Here is a 19,547-nt window from a genome sequence, read left to right as displayed (position 1 = left end):
TCTGACTGGCTTGGTGGAGTGTGCATCCATGTCTGCCAATGCCTAAGGTGCGGAGGCACTTGTGTGAGCCAACCAGGAGAGCCTTGCTGACCTTGCTGAAGTTCAACTGTAGAAAGTTAGCTCTCATCCAGGACTTGAAGTTTGACAGACATTCTGACAGGACATCAGTGGTCCTGAAGTCTAGGGTGGAAGCTGAGAGATAGAATTGGGGTATCATCCGCGTACATGTGGAAGTTGACCCAATGTCTGCGGATGATGTCACCAAGGGGGAGCATGTTCGAGTTGAAGAGGAGAGGACCGAGGACAGAGCCCCGAGGAACACTGCATGAGATGGTGCGGGGGCTGGAGGAGAAGCCATTTGTGGAGACAAAGTGGAGCTAGTGTGAGAGATGGGATCTAAACCATTCAAGGACAGAACCTTGAAGGTTAAGGTGAGAGGAGAAGCGTTGGAGGATGATAAGAGTGGTCTACGGTGTCAAAGGCAGCAGAGAGGTCGAGAAGGACGAGGAGACAGATGGCAACAGATGGACAGAATGTAATTTGTCACCTTGACTAGGGCTGTTTCGAAGCTGTGGGCTGCACGGAAACCCGATTGGAGGGGTTCGTAAAGGGAGTGGCAGGAGAGGAAAGAGTGAAGCTGGGAAGCAACAACTATTTCAAGGACTTTGGATAGGAAAATGAGGTTGAAGATGGTGCGGTAGTTAGTGAGCAGGAATGAATCCAGGGAAAGTTTTTTTTAGGATAGGAATGTTGACAGCTGTTTTTAGGGGGTGGGAACGGTACCAGTTGGATCGGTACGTTTTTATGTGGTCCATCCAGACCTGTTGACAAAGTCTGAGAGTAAAGGGCCGAGAAGGTGGAGCTGGGAGTTAATGAGAGGGGTAGGGATGGGGTCGAGGGAGCAGGTGGTGGGCTTCATGCAGGTTATAGTGGTGGTGAGCGAGGAGGGGGAGACAGGTTCAAAGGTGTGGAGGACGTAATGGGTAGGGACCAAAGTGTGAGGGAGAGATAGGGAGGGTGGGCGGTTGGGCTGATGGAGGTGGCTGAACAGATACCCCTGATTTTGGTCTCAAGGAAATCCAGCATCATCTCGCAGTTGGAGGAGAGGATGGGTGAAGCGTGAGAGGGTGGACGGAGTTGCCGGTTGGTAGTGGAGAAGAGAAATCTGGGGTTGTCCTTGGCCTCCAAGATTGCCTTGGAATAGAAGGATGATTTAGTGGAGTCGAGGACGGACCGGTACATTTTTATGTGGTCCATCCAGATCTGTCAGTGGACTGTAAAATCAGATTTGAGCCAGGTGCGTTCAGGGGCCGCGCCTAACCCTTGAGCGAGCAGAGGTGGCTGGTGTACTAGGGTAAGGTTCGTGAGTGGGATGTGGATTGGGAGGAGAGGGGAACCTTTGAGAATGGTGGAGAGGGAGTTGTGGAGGAGAGCGATCGAGGAGGATAAGTCGGTGTGGGAGGAGTTCAGACGACTCCAGGGCAGCGGAGATTGAGTGGGGGAGATTCTTTTCCAGGGGCGGTGGGAGATGGAGATGGGTTGGGCGGCGGTGGGGAGAGGGATTGAGGGTTAAGGGAGATGAAATGGTGATCTGAGATGGCTTTATCGGTGATTGTGAGATTCGAGACACTGAAGCCCCAGGTAATCACCAGGTCGAGTGGGTGGCCATGAACGTGGGTGGCAGAGTGGATGTGATGGGAAAGGTTGTGAGAGGAAAAGAGAGAGGGGAAGTCGGTGGAGATAGAGCAAGAGGGGGTGAAGTGCAGGTTGAAGTCGCCAAGGATGAGGAGATGTTCGGAAGAGAGGCAGAGGGAAGCTAGAAGGGCAGAAATGTCAGAGATGAAGGTGGGGGAGGGTTTGGAGGGGACAATAAATCAGGAGAATTTTTAAGAGAAAGATTGTGGAGGGATGGTAATGGTAATGTCCCAAAGAGAGCTAGGAAGTGAATGACCATTTTTTTCTCACTGGAGGAATTGTAAACCAGGACCCCTGGAGAAACTCTCTTCTCTTTGTTTATAATAATCCCTAATAATCCTTGCATTTGATATAGCACCTTATCACATCTTTGATTTTTTTTGTGTATCAAATTGTGGTTGTTCTTTCAAATTATAAATCATAATTAATTAATTGATTGATTAATTGAGATCTATCTAACAAGTGGGTCAAACTCCAGCTGGAAATATTAAATATAATAATCCTTGCTTAAGAGTCTTCAGTTCTGAGAGTTGAGGAGGAGAAAAGGTTAGGGGCTTTGAGCCCTCAATCTCATCTGACACTCCAATGCTGTATTTGGAGAAGAGCTGTCTATCTGTCTATTCAGGCGGAAGTTACAAAACCTTGAAAAGAGAAGAGAGCTTCTCTTGATGTCCTGGCCAACAATCCTCCAAAAGTAAAACTGCTCATTCACCACCTGGCTGTTTGTGGGCAATTCTGCATTAGCTACTATACTATGTTCACCTACATATACAATATACACAATACCTTAAAGTGCTTGTAATAAATAATTCAACATGAAATGCAAGGATTATCGTTATTAATGCACAAAAGATATTGTATTTAATATTTTTTCACCCTTCTTGTTATCAGTGTCTTCACCTCGTAACTATTTTCACGAACTTGGTTTTCTTCTCAGTCACTGGAAATATGCTTTATGCAACTCACATGGAAGGGAATAGAAGGGTGTGGGAGAGGGGATTAGGAAGGGTGAAGCTTATCTGGAGTATAAACAAAGGCATGGATGAGTTGGACTGAATGACCTGTTTCTGTGCTGTAAAAATTCTGTGTAATTTCTCAACACTGACAATGCCTTTGTCTATTTCAAATTAGTCATTCTGTTTGATATCCCTCATCTGTGCAAATGTGGGGTCTTGTTTCCATGTACCGTCTCAGTGCTCAGAACTGCTTGAAAATAAATTCCTCTCTGGAATGAAAGTGATAGACAGGCAGGTATCTTCGTTAAGAATTTGAGTGCCTAATCTTCTGCCATGTATCCTTTCAATCAATTCTCCATGCGATGGGCAATGGAAACAGGTTGAAATTTAAACAAAAATTGGCCGATGCAGGTTTATAATATGCAAATCCCAGTGTAAGGTCTCATCACGGTCAGTCACTTAGTGGCCATTGGAAGGTCTCATCCGGTGCATCTGCTCCCAGCAGTGCAGCCAACACAAACAATGAAGAGACGATGTTCTGCTCTGCACTGCTACTTGCTGTGCCTTGGGCTGACAAGAGGAAGGATAGGATGGTGTGAAGAGACATCAGTGGGAAACTGTAATTACTGCTCACTACATGCAATTATCAATTCTCAGTACTGCCCAGACAGAGTCATGTTGTCAGCTGGATTGAACCAGACAGCTGGTTTGAAATGAGTGAAGGGTTTAAAATTGCAAAGCCAATGATTTGTTTAAAGTTCTGGTCTGGCATTCGGGGGAAGAAATATAGTTTTTTAAAAAACGGTGAACATTTGAGGGATTTCAGGCCCCTTTTTCTCCAAGTCAATGGCAGCGTGCGGGATCTTAAAGATATAACTGAGAGTGAGCAGGAGTGAGCTGAATTTCATGGGGCAGAGGGTCAACAGTTGGTTGTGGGTTCAAGTAGACCTTGAGCTCACACTCAAACCTAAGACTCCAATACAACAACAACTTGCATTTTTATAGCCGCTTTCACACAGGGTAGAATCCTGGAGTGCTTGAGCGGAATGCTGTGCACTGTCGAAGGTGCTTTCAATTGGATGAGACATTAAATGAGATATCTGTTCAGATGAAAACTAAAGATCCTATGGGACAATTCAAAAAGAGAAGGAAGATTGTCCCCAGTGTCCTAGCTGACAATTTTAAAGATTAATTGATCGTTCACTTCGTGGCTGTTTGTAAAACCTTGCCACACACAAACCAACTGCTGGCATTTGCCTATAAATACCCAGTCCCTACACTTGAAAGGAATTACATCTGAAGCCCTTTGAGATGGCTGAACTCAAAAGGCTTCAAAACACGATGAAATTATCTGGACACATTCACCACAAAAGTTTTCACTGCCAATTCCATATTATAGTACATGTGTTCACTCGATGGCAGAATATTTCTAAATTAAGTGTCAACTCCAGGTCCTTCAATATTAACAAATGAGATGCTTTTCTAGAGTGTGAAAGTTCACTCAATCAATCAATGAATGCTGTCCCCGTGAACGGCATACGAGACCTTGGTTTAACATCTCATCCAAAGCATGGCAGCTCCAAAAATGCAGCACACACCAGCATTGCAATGAAGCGTCAGCTTAGAACTCATGGGTTCCAAGACCCTGCATGGGGCTTCAACCCAAAATCTTCTGACTCAAGAGACAAGAGTGCTACAAACTGAGCTAGGCTGACATACAAAAAGGGAACTGGATGAATAATAGCAACTCGTTTTAAATGTCTACTTAAAATTATGTCATTTGAAGTTATTTAATTGTGGGTTAGGGTTCAGTAATGATGTTATTTCTGGAGTCTTAGCAGCATTCATTACTTTAATATCACTGTGTTCTATCAACGTCACAGCACACAAGCTAAAAATGCAGATCCACTCGCCACACCAAGAATAGAAAACAGCAGAACACAATCATAGATTAATATAATATTTTTTGCTTTTGATATAGTGCCTTATCATGTCATCCAGTTGTCTCAACGCACTTCACAAGATGTTGCTCTAAAGTATAGTTTGCAGGAATACCCAGCAGGCAATGTCCTGTAAACAATGTATGTCAGCCTGGCTCAATGGTAGCACAATCTCCTCAAGTCAGAAGGTCGTGGGTTCAAGCCCCACGTTGGGACTTGGAATCACATAGCCTAAGTTGACACTCCAATGCCAGTGCTAGGGTGGATTGTCAAGAGTGAGACCTTAAACCAAGGTCTCATCTGCCTGTTCAGGTGAACTATTCAAAAAGAAAGGGAGTTTCTCCCGATGTCCTGGCTAACAATCCCCCCAATTAAAATTGGTCTTTCACTTCTTGGCTGTTTGTGGGACATCGTTGAATGCAACTTGACTGCTGCGTTAGCACACAAATATACACAGTCACTCCATTTCACAGTAGTTTTGGGTCATCCTCCCGACATGAAAGCGCTAAACCAAATCATAGAATCTTACAGCAAGAAGAACATTCGGCCCATTTGCTTGCGCCGGCTCTTTAAAAGAGTGATCCTTCTAGTCCCACTCCTCTGTTCTTACCCATGCAAGGATTATTATTGCAAGGATTAATATTATAAAATGAATGATCAATTTTATCTGCGGGGTTGTTGGCCAGGACATTGGGAGAAACTGCCTTCCATTTTCAAATAGTGTCACGGGATCTTTAATATCAAACGGAATAGGCAGTAAGAAAGGACCTCAATATAACATCTCATCTGAAGGACAGCACCTCCAATAATGCAGCACTCCCCTAGGATTGGGGTGTCAGCCTAGACTGTCATCTCAAAGTCCCAACCTTCTGTCTCAGAGACAGCAGTGCTACAGACTAAACAGACATCTAAAAAAGGATTTTCCAGCCCAACTAACATTCTCTGGGCTCAGTTGGGAATGACTGGATCTCAAAACGGGTTGGATTTTCTACTTTGAAAAGCATCTGATCCACATATTTTCCAGCTATTGCTTTTATGCATCAGTCCTGTTTTGCTAAGATCAAGGGCAAATTTACTTGTCTGTAAGAAGCTCGTGCTTCTGAGTGATGTAAATGTGTGTAGAGTATCAATGGATCATCATTGTTTTGGTGTGAACAAGGCTCATCGAAATGGATCCCACAATCCTCTGTCTCTGGTTGGGAGAAGATTAATCGCTGTATATTCTGATCAATTGGAAGATCTCAGCTCATTATCATTTGGATTTTTATATTAAAAATTAAAATATGCAAATTCTGAAACATAAAATAAAACCCTCAGTTTTGATAACGAGGATGATCTGTTGTGCGTCTAAGTATTTATGTATCCCTTTAATGGACGCAAGGTCAAGAAGGTAATATTTTGTGAGATTTTCACCCATTAACAAATGTTACAGTAACTGCTGAATTCTAGCCCGTTAACTCCATCGAACAAGCATAAATAAGCGGGTGCACACTCAATCATCTTGGTTCATTTCAGCTGACAGATACTAAAGGTGCATTTAAATACCACAATGCAAGCACGCAACTCTCAAAGCAAACTGTAAAGGTTTTAGAACAACATGCAGCAAATACTCAAGAGAGACTTCACCATCAACAAAAGGGCAACAAAAGACCATTACAGCAAAGGTTAAAGGGAATTTTGATTAAAATACATGGCAATTTCCCCCCTCCCCTCTCATTTGCCTAAGAACAAAATAAATAAATATAAATAATCCTTCCATTTGATATAATACCTTTCACATTGGGAGTAACAATTAGAAAAGCTAGGGCTCTTCAGTTTTGAGAACAAGGCTCAGAAGGGATCTCATAAAGGTAGGTGTACAAGACTTTAAATAAGATTAGAATAGTAAACCCAGATCAATAATTTAGGATTTATCAAGCCAGTAGAACAAAACCACGTAGGTTTAGAATTGTAATATTTAGTTAGAATTGAATTGAAGTTAGAATCACCAAGGATATCAACGACTGAAGCAGGGTGCCAGGAATGCAGGAGACAGGACTGGAGAGTGGGGGTTCTGGAGGGATGGTTTTTATTTATGCAGACCAATCTTGTGAATTTGTGATCTTGTGTAAGGATGTCTAAAAACATTTCACAGGACTTACTGTAAAGTGTAGTGACTGTATCATAGGGCTTTGCAAGAAAACAAGGGGGATTCAAAATTCTATTGTAAAACCCAAACTTTTCTGGTGAACCAAAGACCTTCCTTGCTCAGTACCACATCATGATACCAGGGTCACACGTTGTTATAATTAATGTTGCGCAGTATATACAGTCTTACACTCAGGGCTGAATCAAGGGATAGTACAGAAGTGGATTCCTTTACACTATTTTTAATTGTACTTGTGAGCTCTGAGAGCGTCACAAGTCAGGGAATAACATTCACTATAACACTCTCTCCTGAGCACTACCAGCAATACTGGTGTAAAGACTAGCCATCAACTATGGACTAGCACAAAAGATAATAATTAACACGCTCGAAACTAAAAAACGCTCACCTCCCATAGCGTCATTACTGAATTAATGTCCATTGTATCCAATACACAAACTTGTTGAAGTACTAGGGATGAATCTGTATCCAAGGCAGACTCTTTGTCAAACTAATACATTCATTAATGAGGTGCCAGACGATGGTAACAGACGAAAGTTATTCCAGCCTGGTGTAGATCAGTGACAAGGCTACATTTGGAATACCGCATACAGGTTTGGGTGGACTATCGTCCCACAGCAAACAATGGAGTCGGACAGGCTCTGATTCCTACAAATAACAATCTTTTCCAATAGAAAAACAAATCCCATTAAATATTTTCTAAAATTAACACTGTCATCTTGGAAAGCTGAGCTTTCTGAACAGTCCAATGCACCAGGAGGTCAAACTGCCAGAACCTCGGGATTAACACTGAGAATCTGCACTAATCAAAGGTAAAACATGGCGCTTTCTCACCAGAAGAGAATTGGAGCAAACATTCCACTGTTAATACGTAGAGATATGAAGCACCACTTAACAGGAAAACTATCTGACAGCCAAGTGGACTTTTGACCTTTTCTTACAATTTAACAGCAAATACAAGTGATAGATTGAATAAACAGCTAGCAACATTCACCCCCCCCCCACACACACATAAACACATGTATGTACACACACATGCATACACACATACACAAATGTACACATTACTGAAGTTAACATAAGCTATTCAGTATTTTCCTGCCAAGCCACACATTACCCCTAAACAATAAAAAATATTCTAAAATATGATTACTTTACATTTTATAAAGGCCTTTCAGGCCTCATTCACACACATTTCTATTGTAATGTGCTTCACCCCAAAGCCACACGTGGCTGGAGTGGGAGTCCAAGTGCTTTCACTCTTTGCTTGCAACAGTCTCTCAGGACATCGCCCTTCCACGGTGCACGGCTCAGAATTGGGTGAAACAAAAGATTATGTGGAGTGGCCACATGCTGGAACACGAAGTAGAATGGTTCTCCCAGCGACTCAGTTGGTAAGCAAACTGTATGGAACCCTAAACAGCAAGAAGGATCCAGGCTGCAATTTCAGGCTGTGCCAAGTGTCCTGATCTCAGCTGAGTGCCAACAAGAGTGCTGCAGTCAGGCTCAGCCTCACTGAAGTGGAGCAGAGAGAAAGATCAGGTCTCTCACTCCTGATCTCAATCTATTGACTGCAGCTACCACATGCACATGTGTGCACATCAGGTTCAGACAGAGCCTCCTCTCATGAGGAGGAGGAGGAGGAGGGAGACGGAAATTACATAAAAAGACTTGTGTTCAGATAGAGATTTTGAAAAGTATCTGTACTTATTCTAGTCACTAAAAATAAGCCCCCACCTCCCTATGCCCCCCTATTCCCCACTCTTCCTGCTTCCAGACATTATTCTAGGGTCAAACCTGCTCTATAAACGCAGGTTGTTGTACCTTCTGCAAAGGTTACTATCAAATCACCTACAAATACAGAGCCACCACAGGTCACAGCAAAAATACTGTGAAGCGCTATTTTGCCAACTTGACAAGGTGCTATAACAAATGCAATCATTATTATTATTTATCGCTAAGAAGATTTCTGAGCAATTTCCTCTTTGTCGTTGGTTACTTCCATCAAGACAGTGTGCAAAAAAAAAAAAAAGCCTGTTTCAGCTTTGGTTAAAATATTGTCACCACCCTGACAGGTCAGGTCTCATTTCACAGAGACTTGCTTTTCAGTGTCAGAGATCCAGAAGCAGTTTTTGTTTTGGCAACGCTCCTTCCCTTCCCTCAGAATTTCTGATTTTCTCTTAAAAGGAATCAAGGGTCAGTGAGATGAGTAAAGGCCACAACAAACTCCAGTGTGTAATGGAAAAGATCTCCAATATAAATCAAGTTAAGAGCACATGTTATTTTCTCCAGGTAAAAACGGCCAGGCATCAGTCTTGAGTAGTAAACATGATAAGCTTTGACGCAGAATGGCAATATACTTAAATTCATTACCAAAAAAATTGATTGTATATCTAATGTATACAGTCGCCCTCCCAGCCCCCGCCACAGAGCAGCCCTGATGAGCGGAGCCGAGTCTTGCTCTGTGGTACCATCCTTTCTGCTCAATGCGTTGTGATGGAGACGGTTGCCGGGCGAAGGCAACAATGCTCAGCAGTTGCCGTGGAGACACAGGTGTAAGCAAAGCCTGAACAGCAACAACATCCATCTCCCAGGGGTTCCATTGGTCACTCACTTAATGGCTGTGGGATATTGTTGTGTACAACTGGATATCAAGTTGGTCAACAAAACGCACAGTCACTGCACTTTATATTAAATCCTGTGAAGTCCATTGAGACATTTCAATGATTTGATAAACTGCTGTATCATCTTAAAGGTTTATTATTATTATAACCCTCCCACTCACCCAACCTGGGCTCCATCTCACTCTTTGTAGAGTTCCTGGAGACATTCTCCTGCATAAAAAGTACTGTATAAATATTGTTACGTAGTAAGTGCCTGCACGTGTGGATATCAGGCGACCCTAACTGAGTTCAAAGTGCCATTGTTGGCTTGAATCAAAGCGCTCTGGGATGCTACCCTGCGTGAGGGGTGCTATATAAATGCAAGTTGTTGTTGGGATCAGGTCCAGCTCTGAAACCAGGTCCGTGAGAGGCCAGAGAGGGAATGGGCAGAGCTGGGAGAACTCCTGTGGGAGGGTTGTAATCTGAAAAGGTAACAGACACACACCAATCATTACACATACCTTTAAAGCTATGGAAAACTGCAGCCTGAACTCAAAATATAAAACTGTCACTTCGTCACTCAGAAGAAATAAGTCTCAATTGCATGAGTCACAGGACAAGTGAAGAACTCACTTTTTCATTATTAATGTATTTTTCTGGTTGGTATGGCTTTTGAGTCTTATGTCACCACCAACCTTTCCCAGTGTTGTGCTAACAAACGTGGAAAAAAGTTCACTAGAAATTTTGTACAGATAAAAAAAAGTCACCATTTGCTGATAAAGCACAGCAGTGACTGTAGTTAAGTTCTGCCATTCACCTTAAACCAGATAGTAACAGAAAAGCGATATGTTAATTGTCGTTCTCCAACAAACCCATAATTTTAAGTGCAGATGTAAAGGGTATATCCAAAGGAGACATGACGATTCACATGTTTTGAAATAGAAATTAAAAGTCTGTAGTTAATGACCAAATATTAAAGGAATGGTTTAAATTATTGGACCCTATAATTTCCCACCATTGTTGTTATATGTAACTAATTACAGACTTACAGTCGGGAATAAAACAAAGTCTTATCTTTGGAACATTTCAATGTAAGTAATAATAATAATAATAATAATAATCCTTGCATTTGATATAGCGCTTTTCACGTCGGGAGGACGTCCCAAAGCGCTTCACAGAAGACACTGTAAAGTGAATTGACTGCATATTTGTGGGCGAACGCGGCAGCCAATTGCGCACAGCAATGTCCCACAAACAGTCGTAGATTGAAAATGACCAATTTATTATTGTTTTGGGTTTTGGAGGGATTATTATTAGGTGTGTGGAGTAAGGAAACTTGCCCAAGGTTTCGCCCTCTGCCTGGAATTGAACTCGGGTCTCTTTGCTTGCAAAGCGAGTGCTCTAACCACTGAGCTACAGGACTCCACGACTCAATTACAAGATGTAATTGTACTTTTGTTTTACAGACCCCCCACACCATTCTTCTCATGGTATTTGAAGATGTTCTTCAAATTTTCCAGGTCTTCAATCTGGGCATCAAATTCTTGCAGAAAAGTAGATATGAACATTTCTGAGGTCACACTCTGCAGAGTCTCCTGAAGAAGTGGAATCTTCACTGACAGTACTGCAAGCAGCACAATAGCGATTAGGGTCCATTGGGAGGGTCGGTGAAGGATATTTGTGTTTGTTAGCCTGAATGTTTTTACAAGTCTGTTTAGCTCAGGAGAAATGTCACACATTGTACACAAGTACTTCTGAGGTTAAAACAAATCAATTCTTCAGAATTCACTGCAGATATCTCGTTGGCGCAATAGAAACCCCTTGGCTTACAATCTTAGCTTTTGGATCAGTACACACTTTTCTCAAAGCAAAAAGCCAGCAAAGTAAGGTTTGCAATATAGATTCAGTCACAGCACCTCTCACACGGCAAGGTGGCTTAGTGCACAGAGGAAGAAACAGAATGAGAGAGAGCTAAGGGAAAACAAGAAAGGGAAGAAAGATAATAATGATAATCCTTGCATTTGTTATATCGCCTTATCACGTCTTCTAGACGTCTCAAAGCGCTTCATAGAATATACTGTAAAGTGAATTGACTGTATATTTTGTGGGCGAGATAGTGAGAAGTCCCAAGGCCTTGGGACAACCTTCTAACCTGAAAGCCACTGTACAAATGTAATTTTGTTGTTGAGAAAGAAAGATGCACAGAAGTAGATAGTTGCACACAGTGGGGGGTGTGAGAAATAGGGAAAAACAGTTAAGCAAGAGCTGGTTTGCTCTTGGTCCTGTGTATTACAGAGAGACACTGGCAGTGGCCCAGGAGGGTTCTAGGACATCACGACACAGAAGTCCGGATACAAGTACAGCAAAACTTAACAGACACCAGTCGAGACCATTGTTCCCCGCCACCAATTCCCCAAACAAATTAGAAAAACCTATTGCTCCATTTGTAAACACAGAGCATAATGTTGGGCACCGTGAACAGCACTTTATGAAAGGTGCATTTATGTAGATTCTCCATTGGTTAATAAATGGCACTGTTGTCAGTGTTGTGATGTGCAAACAGCTTTGTAAGGAAGACAAGCTGAGCTGCTGTTCAATTAATTAAACTATAAGGTGCAGGATGTGATTGCTTTGGGGATCAGGGTTACATTATGAGTATTTAAACATGTTGTCTTCTGAGCTTTAGGACTGGAGCCACGTTGGACCAGATAGCTCTATATCTTCGCAGGTGAAGAGACTAGATTCTGCGGAGTCTTAATGAATTGGCTGATTGACAGGCTAAACGAGCTGGTGCAGGCTCTTTTAAAGTTGCAAGTTTTCTTGGATTTGCAATAACTGAATCTGCACTACAACAAAATCAAAAGACAGAAATAAAAAAAACTGGGAAGGAGAGGAAACAAAGCCTTTAAAAGGTGGAGTCCTGTAGCTCAGTGCCACACAAGCGAGAGACCTGGGTTCGATTCCCGGACAGGGCGAAATATTGGGCAAGTTTCCTTATTCCACATGCCTCTGTTTACCTAGCAGTAAGTAGGAACCCAGTTGTTAGTCGATTGGCAGATCGCTTTTCTAGGGGTAATAATTAAGTTAAAAAAATTATAATTGGTCACTTCAATCCACGACTGTCTGTGGGATACACTGCTGTGCGCAATTGGCTGCTGTGTTTCGCCCAAATTTAATTCACTTTACAGTACACTTTACTGTGAAGCGCTCTGATATGTCTCGACTTGATAAGGTGCTTTATCAGGCACAGGATTATTATTACCTAGCCTGCTGAGTATAGACACCAGACAAAGAGAGACTCTCTAATCAGTAGAGATACAAAGCACAAACAAAGCAGTGAAACAAGGAAAGGTGTGAAGAGGAATGAAGTCACCAAAGTATGTGGAATCATGTCACAACACAAAGAAACTCTCATCTTCTAGCACACACTTTGCTTTCAAAGAATTGTCCGAGGTTTACTTTTTCAATCCTGAATCTGAGACAAACAACTGCCATGAAATTTCACACCATTCCTTGTTGATGTGAATGGGAGTGGTCAGGGGCAGCAGGTGAATGGGATGGATGGTGCGCTATCTAATTGAAGAAAACAGTGTCTTTACTGTTTTTGAATGTAATCAGCTATTCTTGTATTTATCTCCCTAGCCCCCTTCGCTGACTGTGTGCATTGTTAATTAGCCTGATCTAAGACTATAATGCTGTAAAGCAACATTAACATTGGTAAACAGAACTGCTTTGGGTTGTTAAGTATTTATTTGAGCAAGTAGCAAGATTAGTGGATTTTCTTGGAAAACTAATGAAACTTCATGCATATGATTGAACCACAGCAAGTGTCAATTCCCTAACGAATGTAGGTCCACACAAGGTCATGTGTGGAGCACTGTGCAGCATGAACATTTCCAACTCCACTTGTACTGGCTCAGTTATTAGACTGTTCGCAGCCCAAAGTAGGGATTGGTTCTGCCAACTCTGTGCAATGTTGTACCGACTGGTCATCAGGTCTGAGCAAGCTGCAACAGAAGACAGCTAAGCAATCTCCAGCTTCCGATACAGAGACCAACTGGGCAGATCCCAGTCTAACTGGTACATTCATTGCACTAATGAGTTTTGGGGTCCACCTTGACCCAAACCTCAACTCCAATAAAATCAGCTGGACAGTGAGGGAAGTTCACCAGGCATCAAACAACGTTTGATGTTAAACATTTTGCTGTGGCAGCTATGATAGCAATTTTCATACTGCCAGAAACTCTTAAGAGAGCCCACAATCAAGAGATGATGCTCCCAAACAGGTTCACTCCGTTCTAGAAACATCAATGCAGTGATACACATTTAGCAGAAAACTGAAGCTGCCAAAAATGACCTTTAGAAATACAACAGAAAGGAAGCCATTCACCACAGAAGAAAAAATTCTCTTTCTCTCTCCTAAATAAACCTTAAGTCTAAATCTCTGTTCAATCTCACATCCTACATTAAACAACCTGACCAGTTATTGGCATTGATGTATGACATTTTCCTTCGCAAATAACCACTCAATTCCATTCATAAGCAAACAACCACTCAGTTATTTCTTGTTCGACCACACAGTCTATAAAAGGTGAGGGAGTCAAAGGTGCCCTATTCCAACACAGAAAGAACTCCCTCTAATCCCCTGTTCAATTCATTTCATAAATCTGCTTGTGAAAGCTGGCATGAGTCATTGCTACAGTTGTCTCTGATCTTCTGCCCTCAGATGATAATTTGCAGCCAGAGACTTCAGACTTTGCTTCACCTTCATCAACAGACCCAAAAGAACCTATGCTTGACAGAACCTGCAGTTCACAAGCTTTATCTCTGACACTCACCCCCATTCACAATCTGCACAGCAAACTCAGTTAACATCTGATAAAATTTGTTCAGTGGTTATCAGATTAGAGTGGCCACAGTCATAAAAAAGTCTCTTTGGTGTCATAAAAAAGTCTCCTTGGTGAAGATTGAGTGAGGTGCATTCATGATGTTTCCAAGCTGCCTGTTCATCACTGAGCAAGGAGATAATTTCCATCTGTAGCCAAAGATAAGCTCAAATTTGTCACTGATCACTGCACATAGAGAGAGGCTTCCCTTATCACCTCAATACCATTCAGCTAGCTGGAAGGGTACAAGAAGAGCACTGCAAATTTACAGTAGAGGCACTCGTAATCACACTGTGAGACAGGACACGATTTGCCAAAACACACATTGAATAACTATTGCAATAATCCACAGTGTTTTACAGTTTCATTTATTGCATTTTCTCTAATTGTTTTGTGGAGTCCCGTAGTGTAGTAGTTAGTGGACTTAGCAAGTGAGAGGACCAGGGTTTGATTCCCGGGCAGGGGGCGAAACCTTAGGCAAGTTTCTTTACTCCACCATGTCTCTTTTTACCTACCAGTAAGTAGGAACACGGTTGCTTGTCAATTGGCGGATCGCTTCCCGGGGTAAAAATCCCTCAATCCACGACTGTTTGTGGGACACTGCTGTGTGCAATTGGCTGATGCATTTGGCCCACAAATACAGTCAATTACAGTCTGGCCTGCTCCACATCCCCCGACCCATCCGCCCCACCATTGGCAGGAGAGCCTTCAGCTACTCTGCCCCCAACCTCTAGAATTCCATCCCCCAGTCACTCCGCCTCGCCCCCTCCTTAGCCTCCTTCAAGTCCCGCCTCAAGATCCTCCTCTTCGACCATGCCATCGGCCACCCCCCTTCCCCTCCCCTATATTCTGTGAAATGCTTTGAGATGTCTCATTGATAACGTGATAAGGCGCTATATGGAAGGATTATTTATTATATTGTTTTCCACATATTCAATTGTGTCAAATGCAATTCTTTGCCCTCTATGTGCAGAGTAAATGAAAGAATAGATTGGAAGATTTGCATATTTATATTGTGAGATAGCTAGCAGCTGAAGCTAGCCTATTTATACTGGATTTTATTCCAATTGTCTCCCTTTCTCTCCAGAAGGCACTGTACATGTCAAACTAATTCCATAGGTCCCTCCAGCATCTCAAGCTAAGTTGTCATTTTCATTTATGAGCTGAGGCAGGGAGTCACACAGCCCAGTCCAATGCAACTCCATGTTCACACACCAGATAGTGATCAAGAAGATTCCCTGTTTAAATGCGTTCACCTTTCCAATAGTGAGATCAGTTAATAATAATCCTGTAGCTCAGTGGTTAGAGCACTCGCTTTGCAAGTGAGAGACCTGAGTTCAATTCCAGGCAGAGGGCGAAACCTTGGGCAAGTTTCCTTACTCCACACAGAGCCTAATAATAATCCCTCCAAAACAAAACAATAATAAATTGGTCATTTTCAATCTACGACTGTTTGTGGGACATTGCTGTGCGCAATTGGCTGCCGCGTTCGCCCACAAATATACAGTCAATTCACTTTACAGTGTGTTCTGTGAAGCGCTTTGGGACGTCCTCCCGACGTGAAAAGCGCTATATCAAATGCAAGGATTATTTTTATTATTATTATTATTATCCTTGCATTTTAATTCAGCTCCACAAACATTGACTCATCCAAAAGCACTTCACAGGTAAATTGCTTACGGTTGTTACTATACTATACACGTGTAGGCAAAGCTGACAGCCAATTTGCACACAACATCCACAAACTGCCATGAAGTGAATGACCAATTTATCTGGATGACCTTTGGTCAGGGCAACTTCTCTTTTTGAACCTCACCCCTCAGGCCGCTGAAACTCTTGTTCATGCCTTCATCACCTCCAGGCTCGACTATGCAAACTCCCTGCTTGTTGGCCTTCCCAACTCCTCCCTCCACAGCTGCAGATAATCCAGAACTCCTACACCAAACTCCATGACCCCATCTCCCCCACTCTCACCCGACTCCATTGGCTCCCTATCCTTCAGAGGATCCAGTTCAAAATCCTGGTCCTCACTTACAAAGTCCTCCATGGCCTCGCCCCACCCTATCTCTGTGACCTCCTAACCCCCTACCAACCCGCCCGCTCCCTCCACTCAGCCGGCTCTGGCTGCTCCACATCCCCCGACCCATCCGCCCCACCATTGGCAGGAGAGCCTTCAGCCACTCTGTCCCCAACCTCTGGAATTCCATCCCCCAGTCACTCCGCCTCGCCCCCTCCTTAGCCTCCTTCAAGTCCCGCCTCAAGATCCTCCTCTTCGACCATGCCATCGGCCACCCCCCTTCCCCTCCCCTCCCTTACACCCCTCTGACCCCAGCTCGGGTCTGAAATGCTGTACATTGTCCAGCGCCTTGGGACGTCCTCCCAACGTGAAAGGCGCTATACAAATGTAATCTTGTTGTTGTGTTGTAATGCTGTGAGATTATAAATCGGTCACTCAATCCTTTACTGTTTGTGGGACACTGCTGTGCGCAATTGGCTGCTGCGTTTCACCCACAAAATATGCAGTCAATTCACTTTACAGTATATTCTGTGAAGACGTGATAAGGCGTTGTATCAAATGCAAGGATTATTATTGTTAACAAGTACCTGAACAGATGGACAAGCCCTCAGCTTTAACATCTCACGCAAAGGACAGTGCCTTTGGCAACGCAACAGAAATTGAAGAAATGCACTGGAATCTCAAGTTCCAAATGGGGCTGACGCCCACAGCCAGGCTAATGCTTTACACCACAGATCAGAAAAATCAACCTGCGATCTTCCTCAGTAGTTCCCCCTGCAGTACAATTACCACTGAACACCAGAGCAGATCTCCCAAGTATAGCAGTTTTTTTAAAAAAACACTTTACTACCCTGTTATTTGGAGGCGATAAAAATTATGGATCCCTAGACATTATTTCTCGTGCCCTGAAAGGTTGTGCATGAAATGAGTGCGGAAAAGAATGCCTATTGGAAAATGTGCTGGCACCACACCAAATCAATAAATTAAAGGAAACGCTCACTCCAAGCCCAGAGCCAATGTAACCATGCTGCTGCTGGGAGGCTGTACAGTGTGTTCAGATATTGTATTTTGACAGAATGTTTTTTGTTCGTATTTTGATAACATTTAAATAGTTTGATATAACACATCTAAATGACACACACACAGAGAAAATAAAGGAGTATCTCACCCGGAAATCAATTCCCACTGTGGAAATAAAGCTTCCTGCTAAAAAAGCTCCATCCTTAAAGCGCACCAGCAAGCAGGTCTTTCCAACTCCGGAATCTCCAACTAACATAACCTAAAATAAAACATCTGGTTACTATAGAAGCTGTTAGAGGCATAAATCTTTCCATTTTATACCATTCTTAAGCAAGACTTTTGAAACTTCCAACTTTGTAATGAAACATTGGCGGTAAATAGCTTTCTGCAATATCTAACACACAAGCTACAATGGGAAATACAGATAACAAATTTGAAATTACAACAGTACTATAAGCAGCAATAAAGCAATACAAAATACAGAACTCCCAATGGCTCAATGTGGTAATATACAGACCAGGGAAGTCTCAATGATCCAACATGGTTTGTGATTAATTATTTTCAGTCCACATAGAACTTTTGGGCAAAATTATTTCTTCCTTATTTGGATAAGATTTAACCAGCTTGTGAAGCCACAAAACCAATTATGGTTCTCCAGGAAAAAGCAAATAAATTCAAAAGTTATGTAAGAAGGACAAAAATAAATAAACTTTTCTGTAAGTCAATCACCATAAACAAGCTGCCAATAATTGATGAATGAAAAAGCAAGTCAGTAGACAGTGAGAGAGTCTTTCTCCTCGGTAACAATGAGCGCTACACTACACAGACAGTCCCAGGTGCTGGTTTAGCTGATCTCACGACAATTGTCCCCAGTGTCCTAGTTTGTGAGTCAGGTGGGTGGGGTGGGAATCAACAAGGATTTTTCTCTCCCCCCACTATCCAGAGACCCCTGCTGGAATGCATCCGAGCGTGCGGAAGAACGGCAAGGACAGGATCGGGTGAGGACAAGGAGGAGGAAGCCACTGAGTGGGTGGTGCCTGTTTATGAGATTACGGCAGAAAATTTCCCCACTTTTTTCTCCATCCCCATTCAATACCCGGCTGTGATTGCCCCCTGACACAATACCACCCACCTACCCATCAACACCACCGTGGTTGCAATCACTGTATGGCTCATGTATGGAAACATGTCAGTTAAATGACGATGGACCAAAAGGTGATGGTGTCTGTGGAATGGAGTGGGGTACCCATTATGAGAGGGGAAGAGCAACATGACAAAAGTGGAGGGAAAAAGGGACACAATTTGCATTCAAATGCATTGCAAAAGGATGGCTCTGCTCTCTGTGTTGATACACTAGATGTCTACTTTGGGTAATGTGTGTCTATGTCGCATACGTTATTACTGTTCAAGGGTGATAGCTCTCCCCAATGTCAAAGACGAGCAGACCGAAAAGGCTTCTGTGTCTGTGTTTTTCTGTGTCTCTTGAGTTGCTTCCTAAAAGTCTGGTGCCAAAAAGAACTTGGGCGAGATGCTTAAACAGTAACCGGAGGAGGGGTTTTTTGATGGTGGGGGGGTGGGGAAGAAAACAATTTGTGGATCATAACCGTAATCAGATGCTCCTATAAAGTGTTACCAAACAAGATTGGACATTCCAGCCTATTTGTGTGGTTGAGACATCTTGAATATGTACAGCATGTGACCCATTAACCCATAATCCACCACATCGATCTCTTTCATTTACAACTGTTCAGGACCCGTACAACATCTCGCAGAGTCCACACCTCCCAGGGTTGTTTTCTGGGGGCAAGAGGGGGTGGGGGTGGGAGAGAGGTGGGAGGGTGTGAGAGGATGGGTGGAGTGAGAGAGGGAGGGTTGGGTATGAAAGAGGGGGAGTGGGTGTGAAGTGGGGGGGGGCGCGGTGGTGTGAGAGAAAGAAAGGGGTGACTGTGAGAGAGGGGTTGGTGTGGGGAGGGGGGGGCGGTGGGTGAGCAGTGGGGGGAGGGTGTTTGGGTGGAGTGTTGGTGTGTGATGGAGAAAGGGGTTTGGGTAAGGGAGGTGGGGGTAAGGGAGGTGGGGGTAAGGGAGGTGGGGGGTAAGGGAGGTGGGGGTAAGGGAGGTGGGGGGTAAGGGAGGTGGGGGGTAAGGGAGGTGGGGGGTAAGGGAGGTGGGGGGTAAGGGAGGTGGGGGTAAGGGAGGTGGGGGGTAAGGGAGGTGGGGGGTAAGGGAGGTGGGTCACGAGTTAGGTCAGAGGGGTGGGGTTTGGGTAAGAGCGGTGGGGTGGGGG

The 19,547-nt window shown here is 43.4% G+C and overlaps 1 protein-coding gene across 1 annotated transcript in view; it reads right to left on the bottom strand.

Moving 5' to 3' along the window:
* LOC103187105 (ras-related protein Rab-26) overlaps positions 1–17,522 on the bottom strand; it is a gene marked incomplete at its 5' end in the record, with an annotated part of 135,447 nt that extends 117,925 nt beyond the window's left edge. The window contains 1 exon segment of the mRNA XM_042341029.1: positions 17,412–17,522. Coding sequence (XP_042196963.1) covers positions 17,412–17,522 — 111 coding nt within the window.
* Between the last annotated feature and the right edge of the window lie 2,025 nt (positions 17,523–19,547).

This window comes from Callorhinchus milii, unplaced genomic scaffold (assembly GCF_018977255.1).
Source record: "Callorhinchus milii isolate IMCB2004 unplaced genomic scaffold, IMCB_Cmil_1.0 Scaffold16, whole genome shotgun sequence".
Lineage (NCBI taxonomy): Eukaryota > Metazoa > Chordata > Chondrichthyes > Chimaeriformes > Callorhinchidae > Callorhinchus > Callorhinchus milii.
The sequence above is the reverse complement of the archived record's forward strand: the minus strand, read 5'-3'. Positions and strand labels throughout refer to the sequence as shown.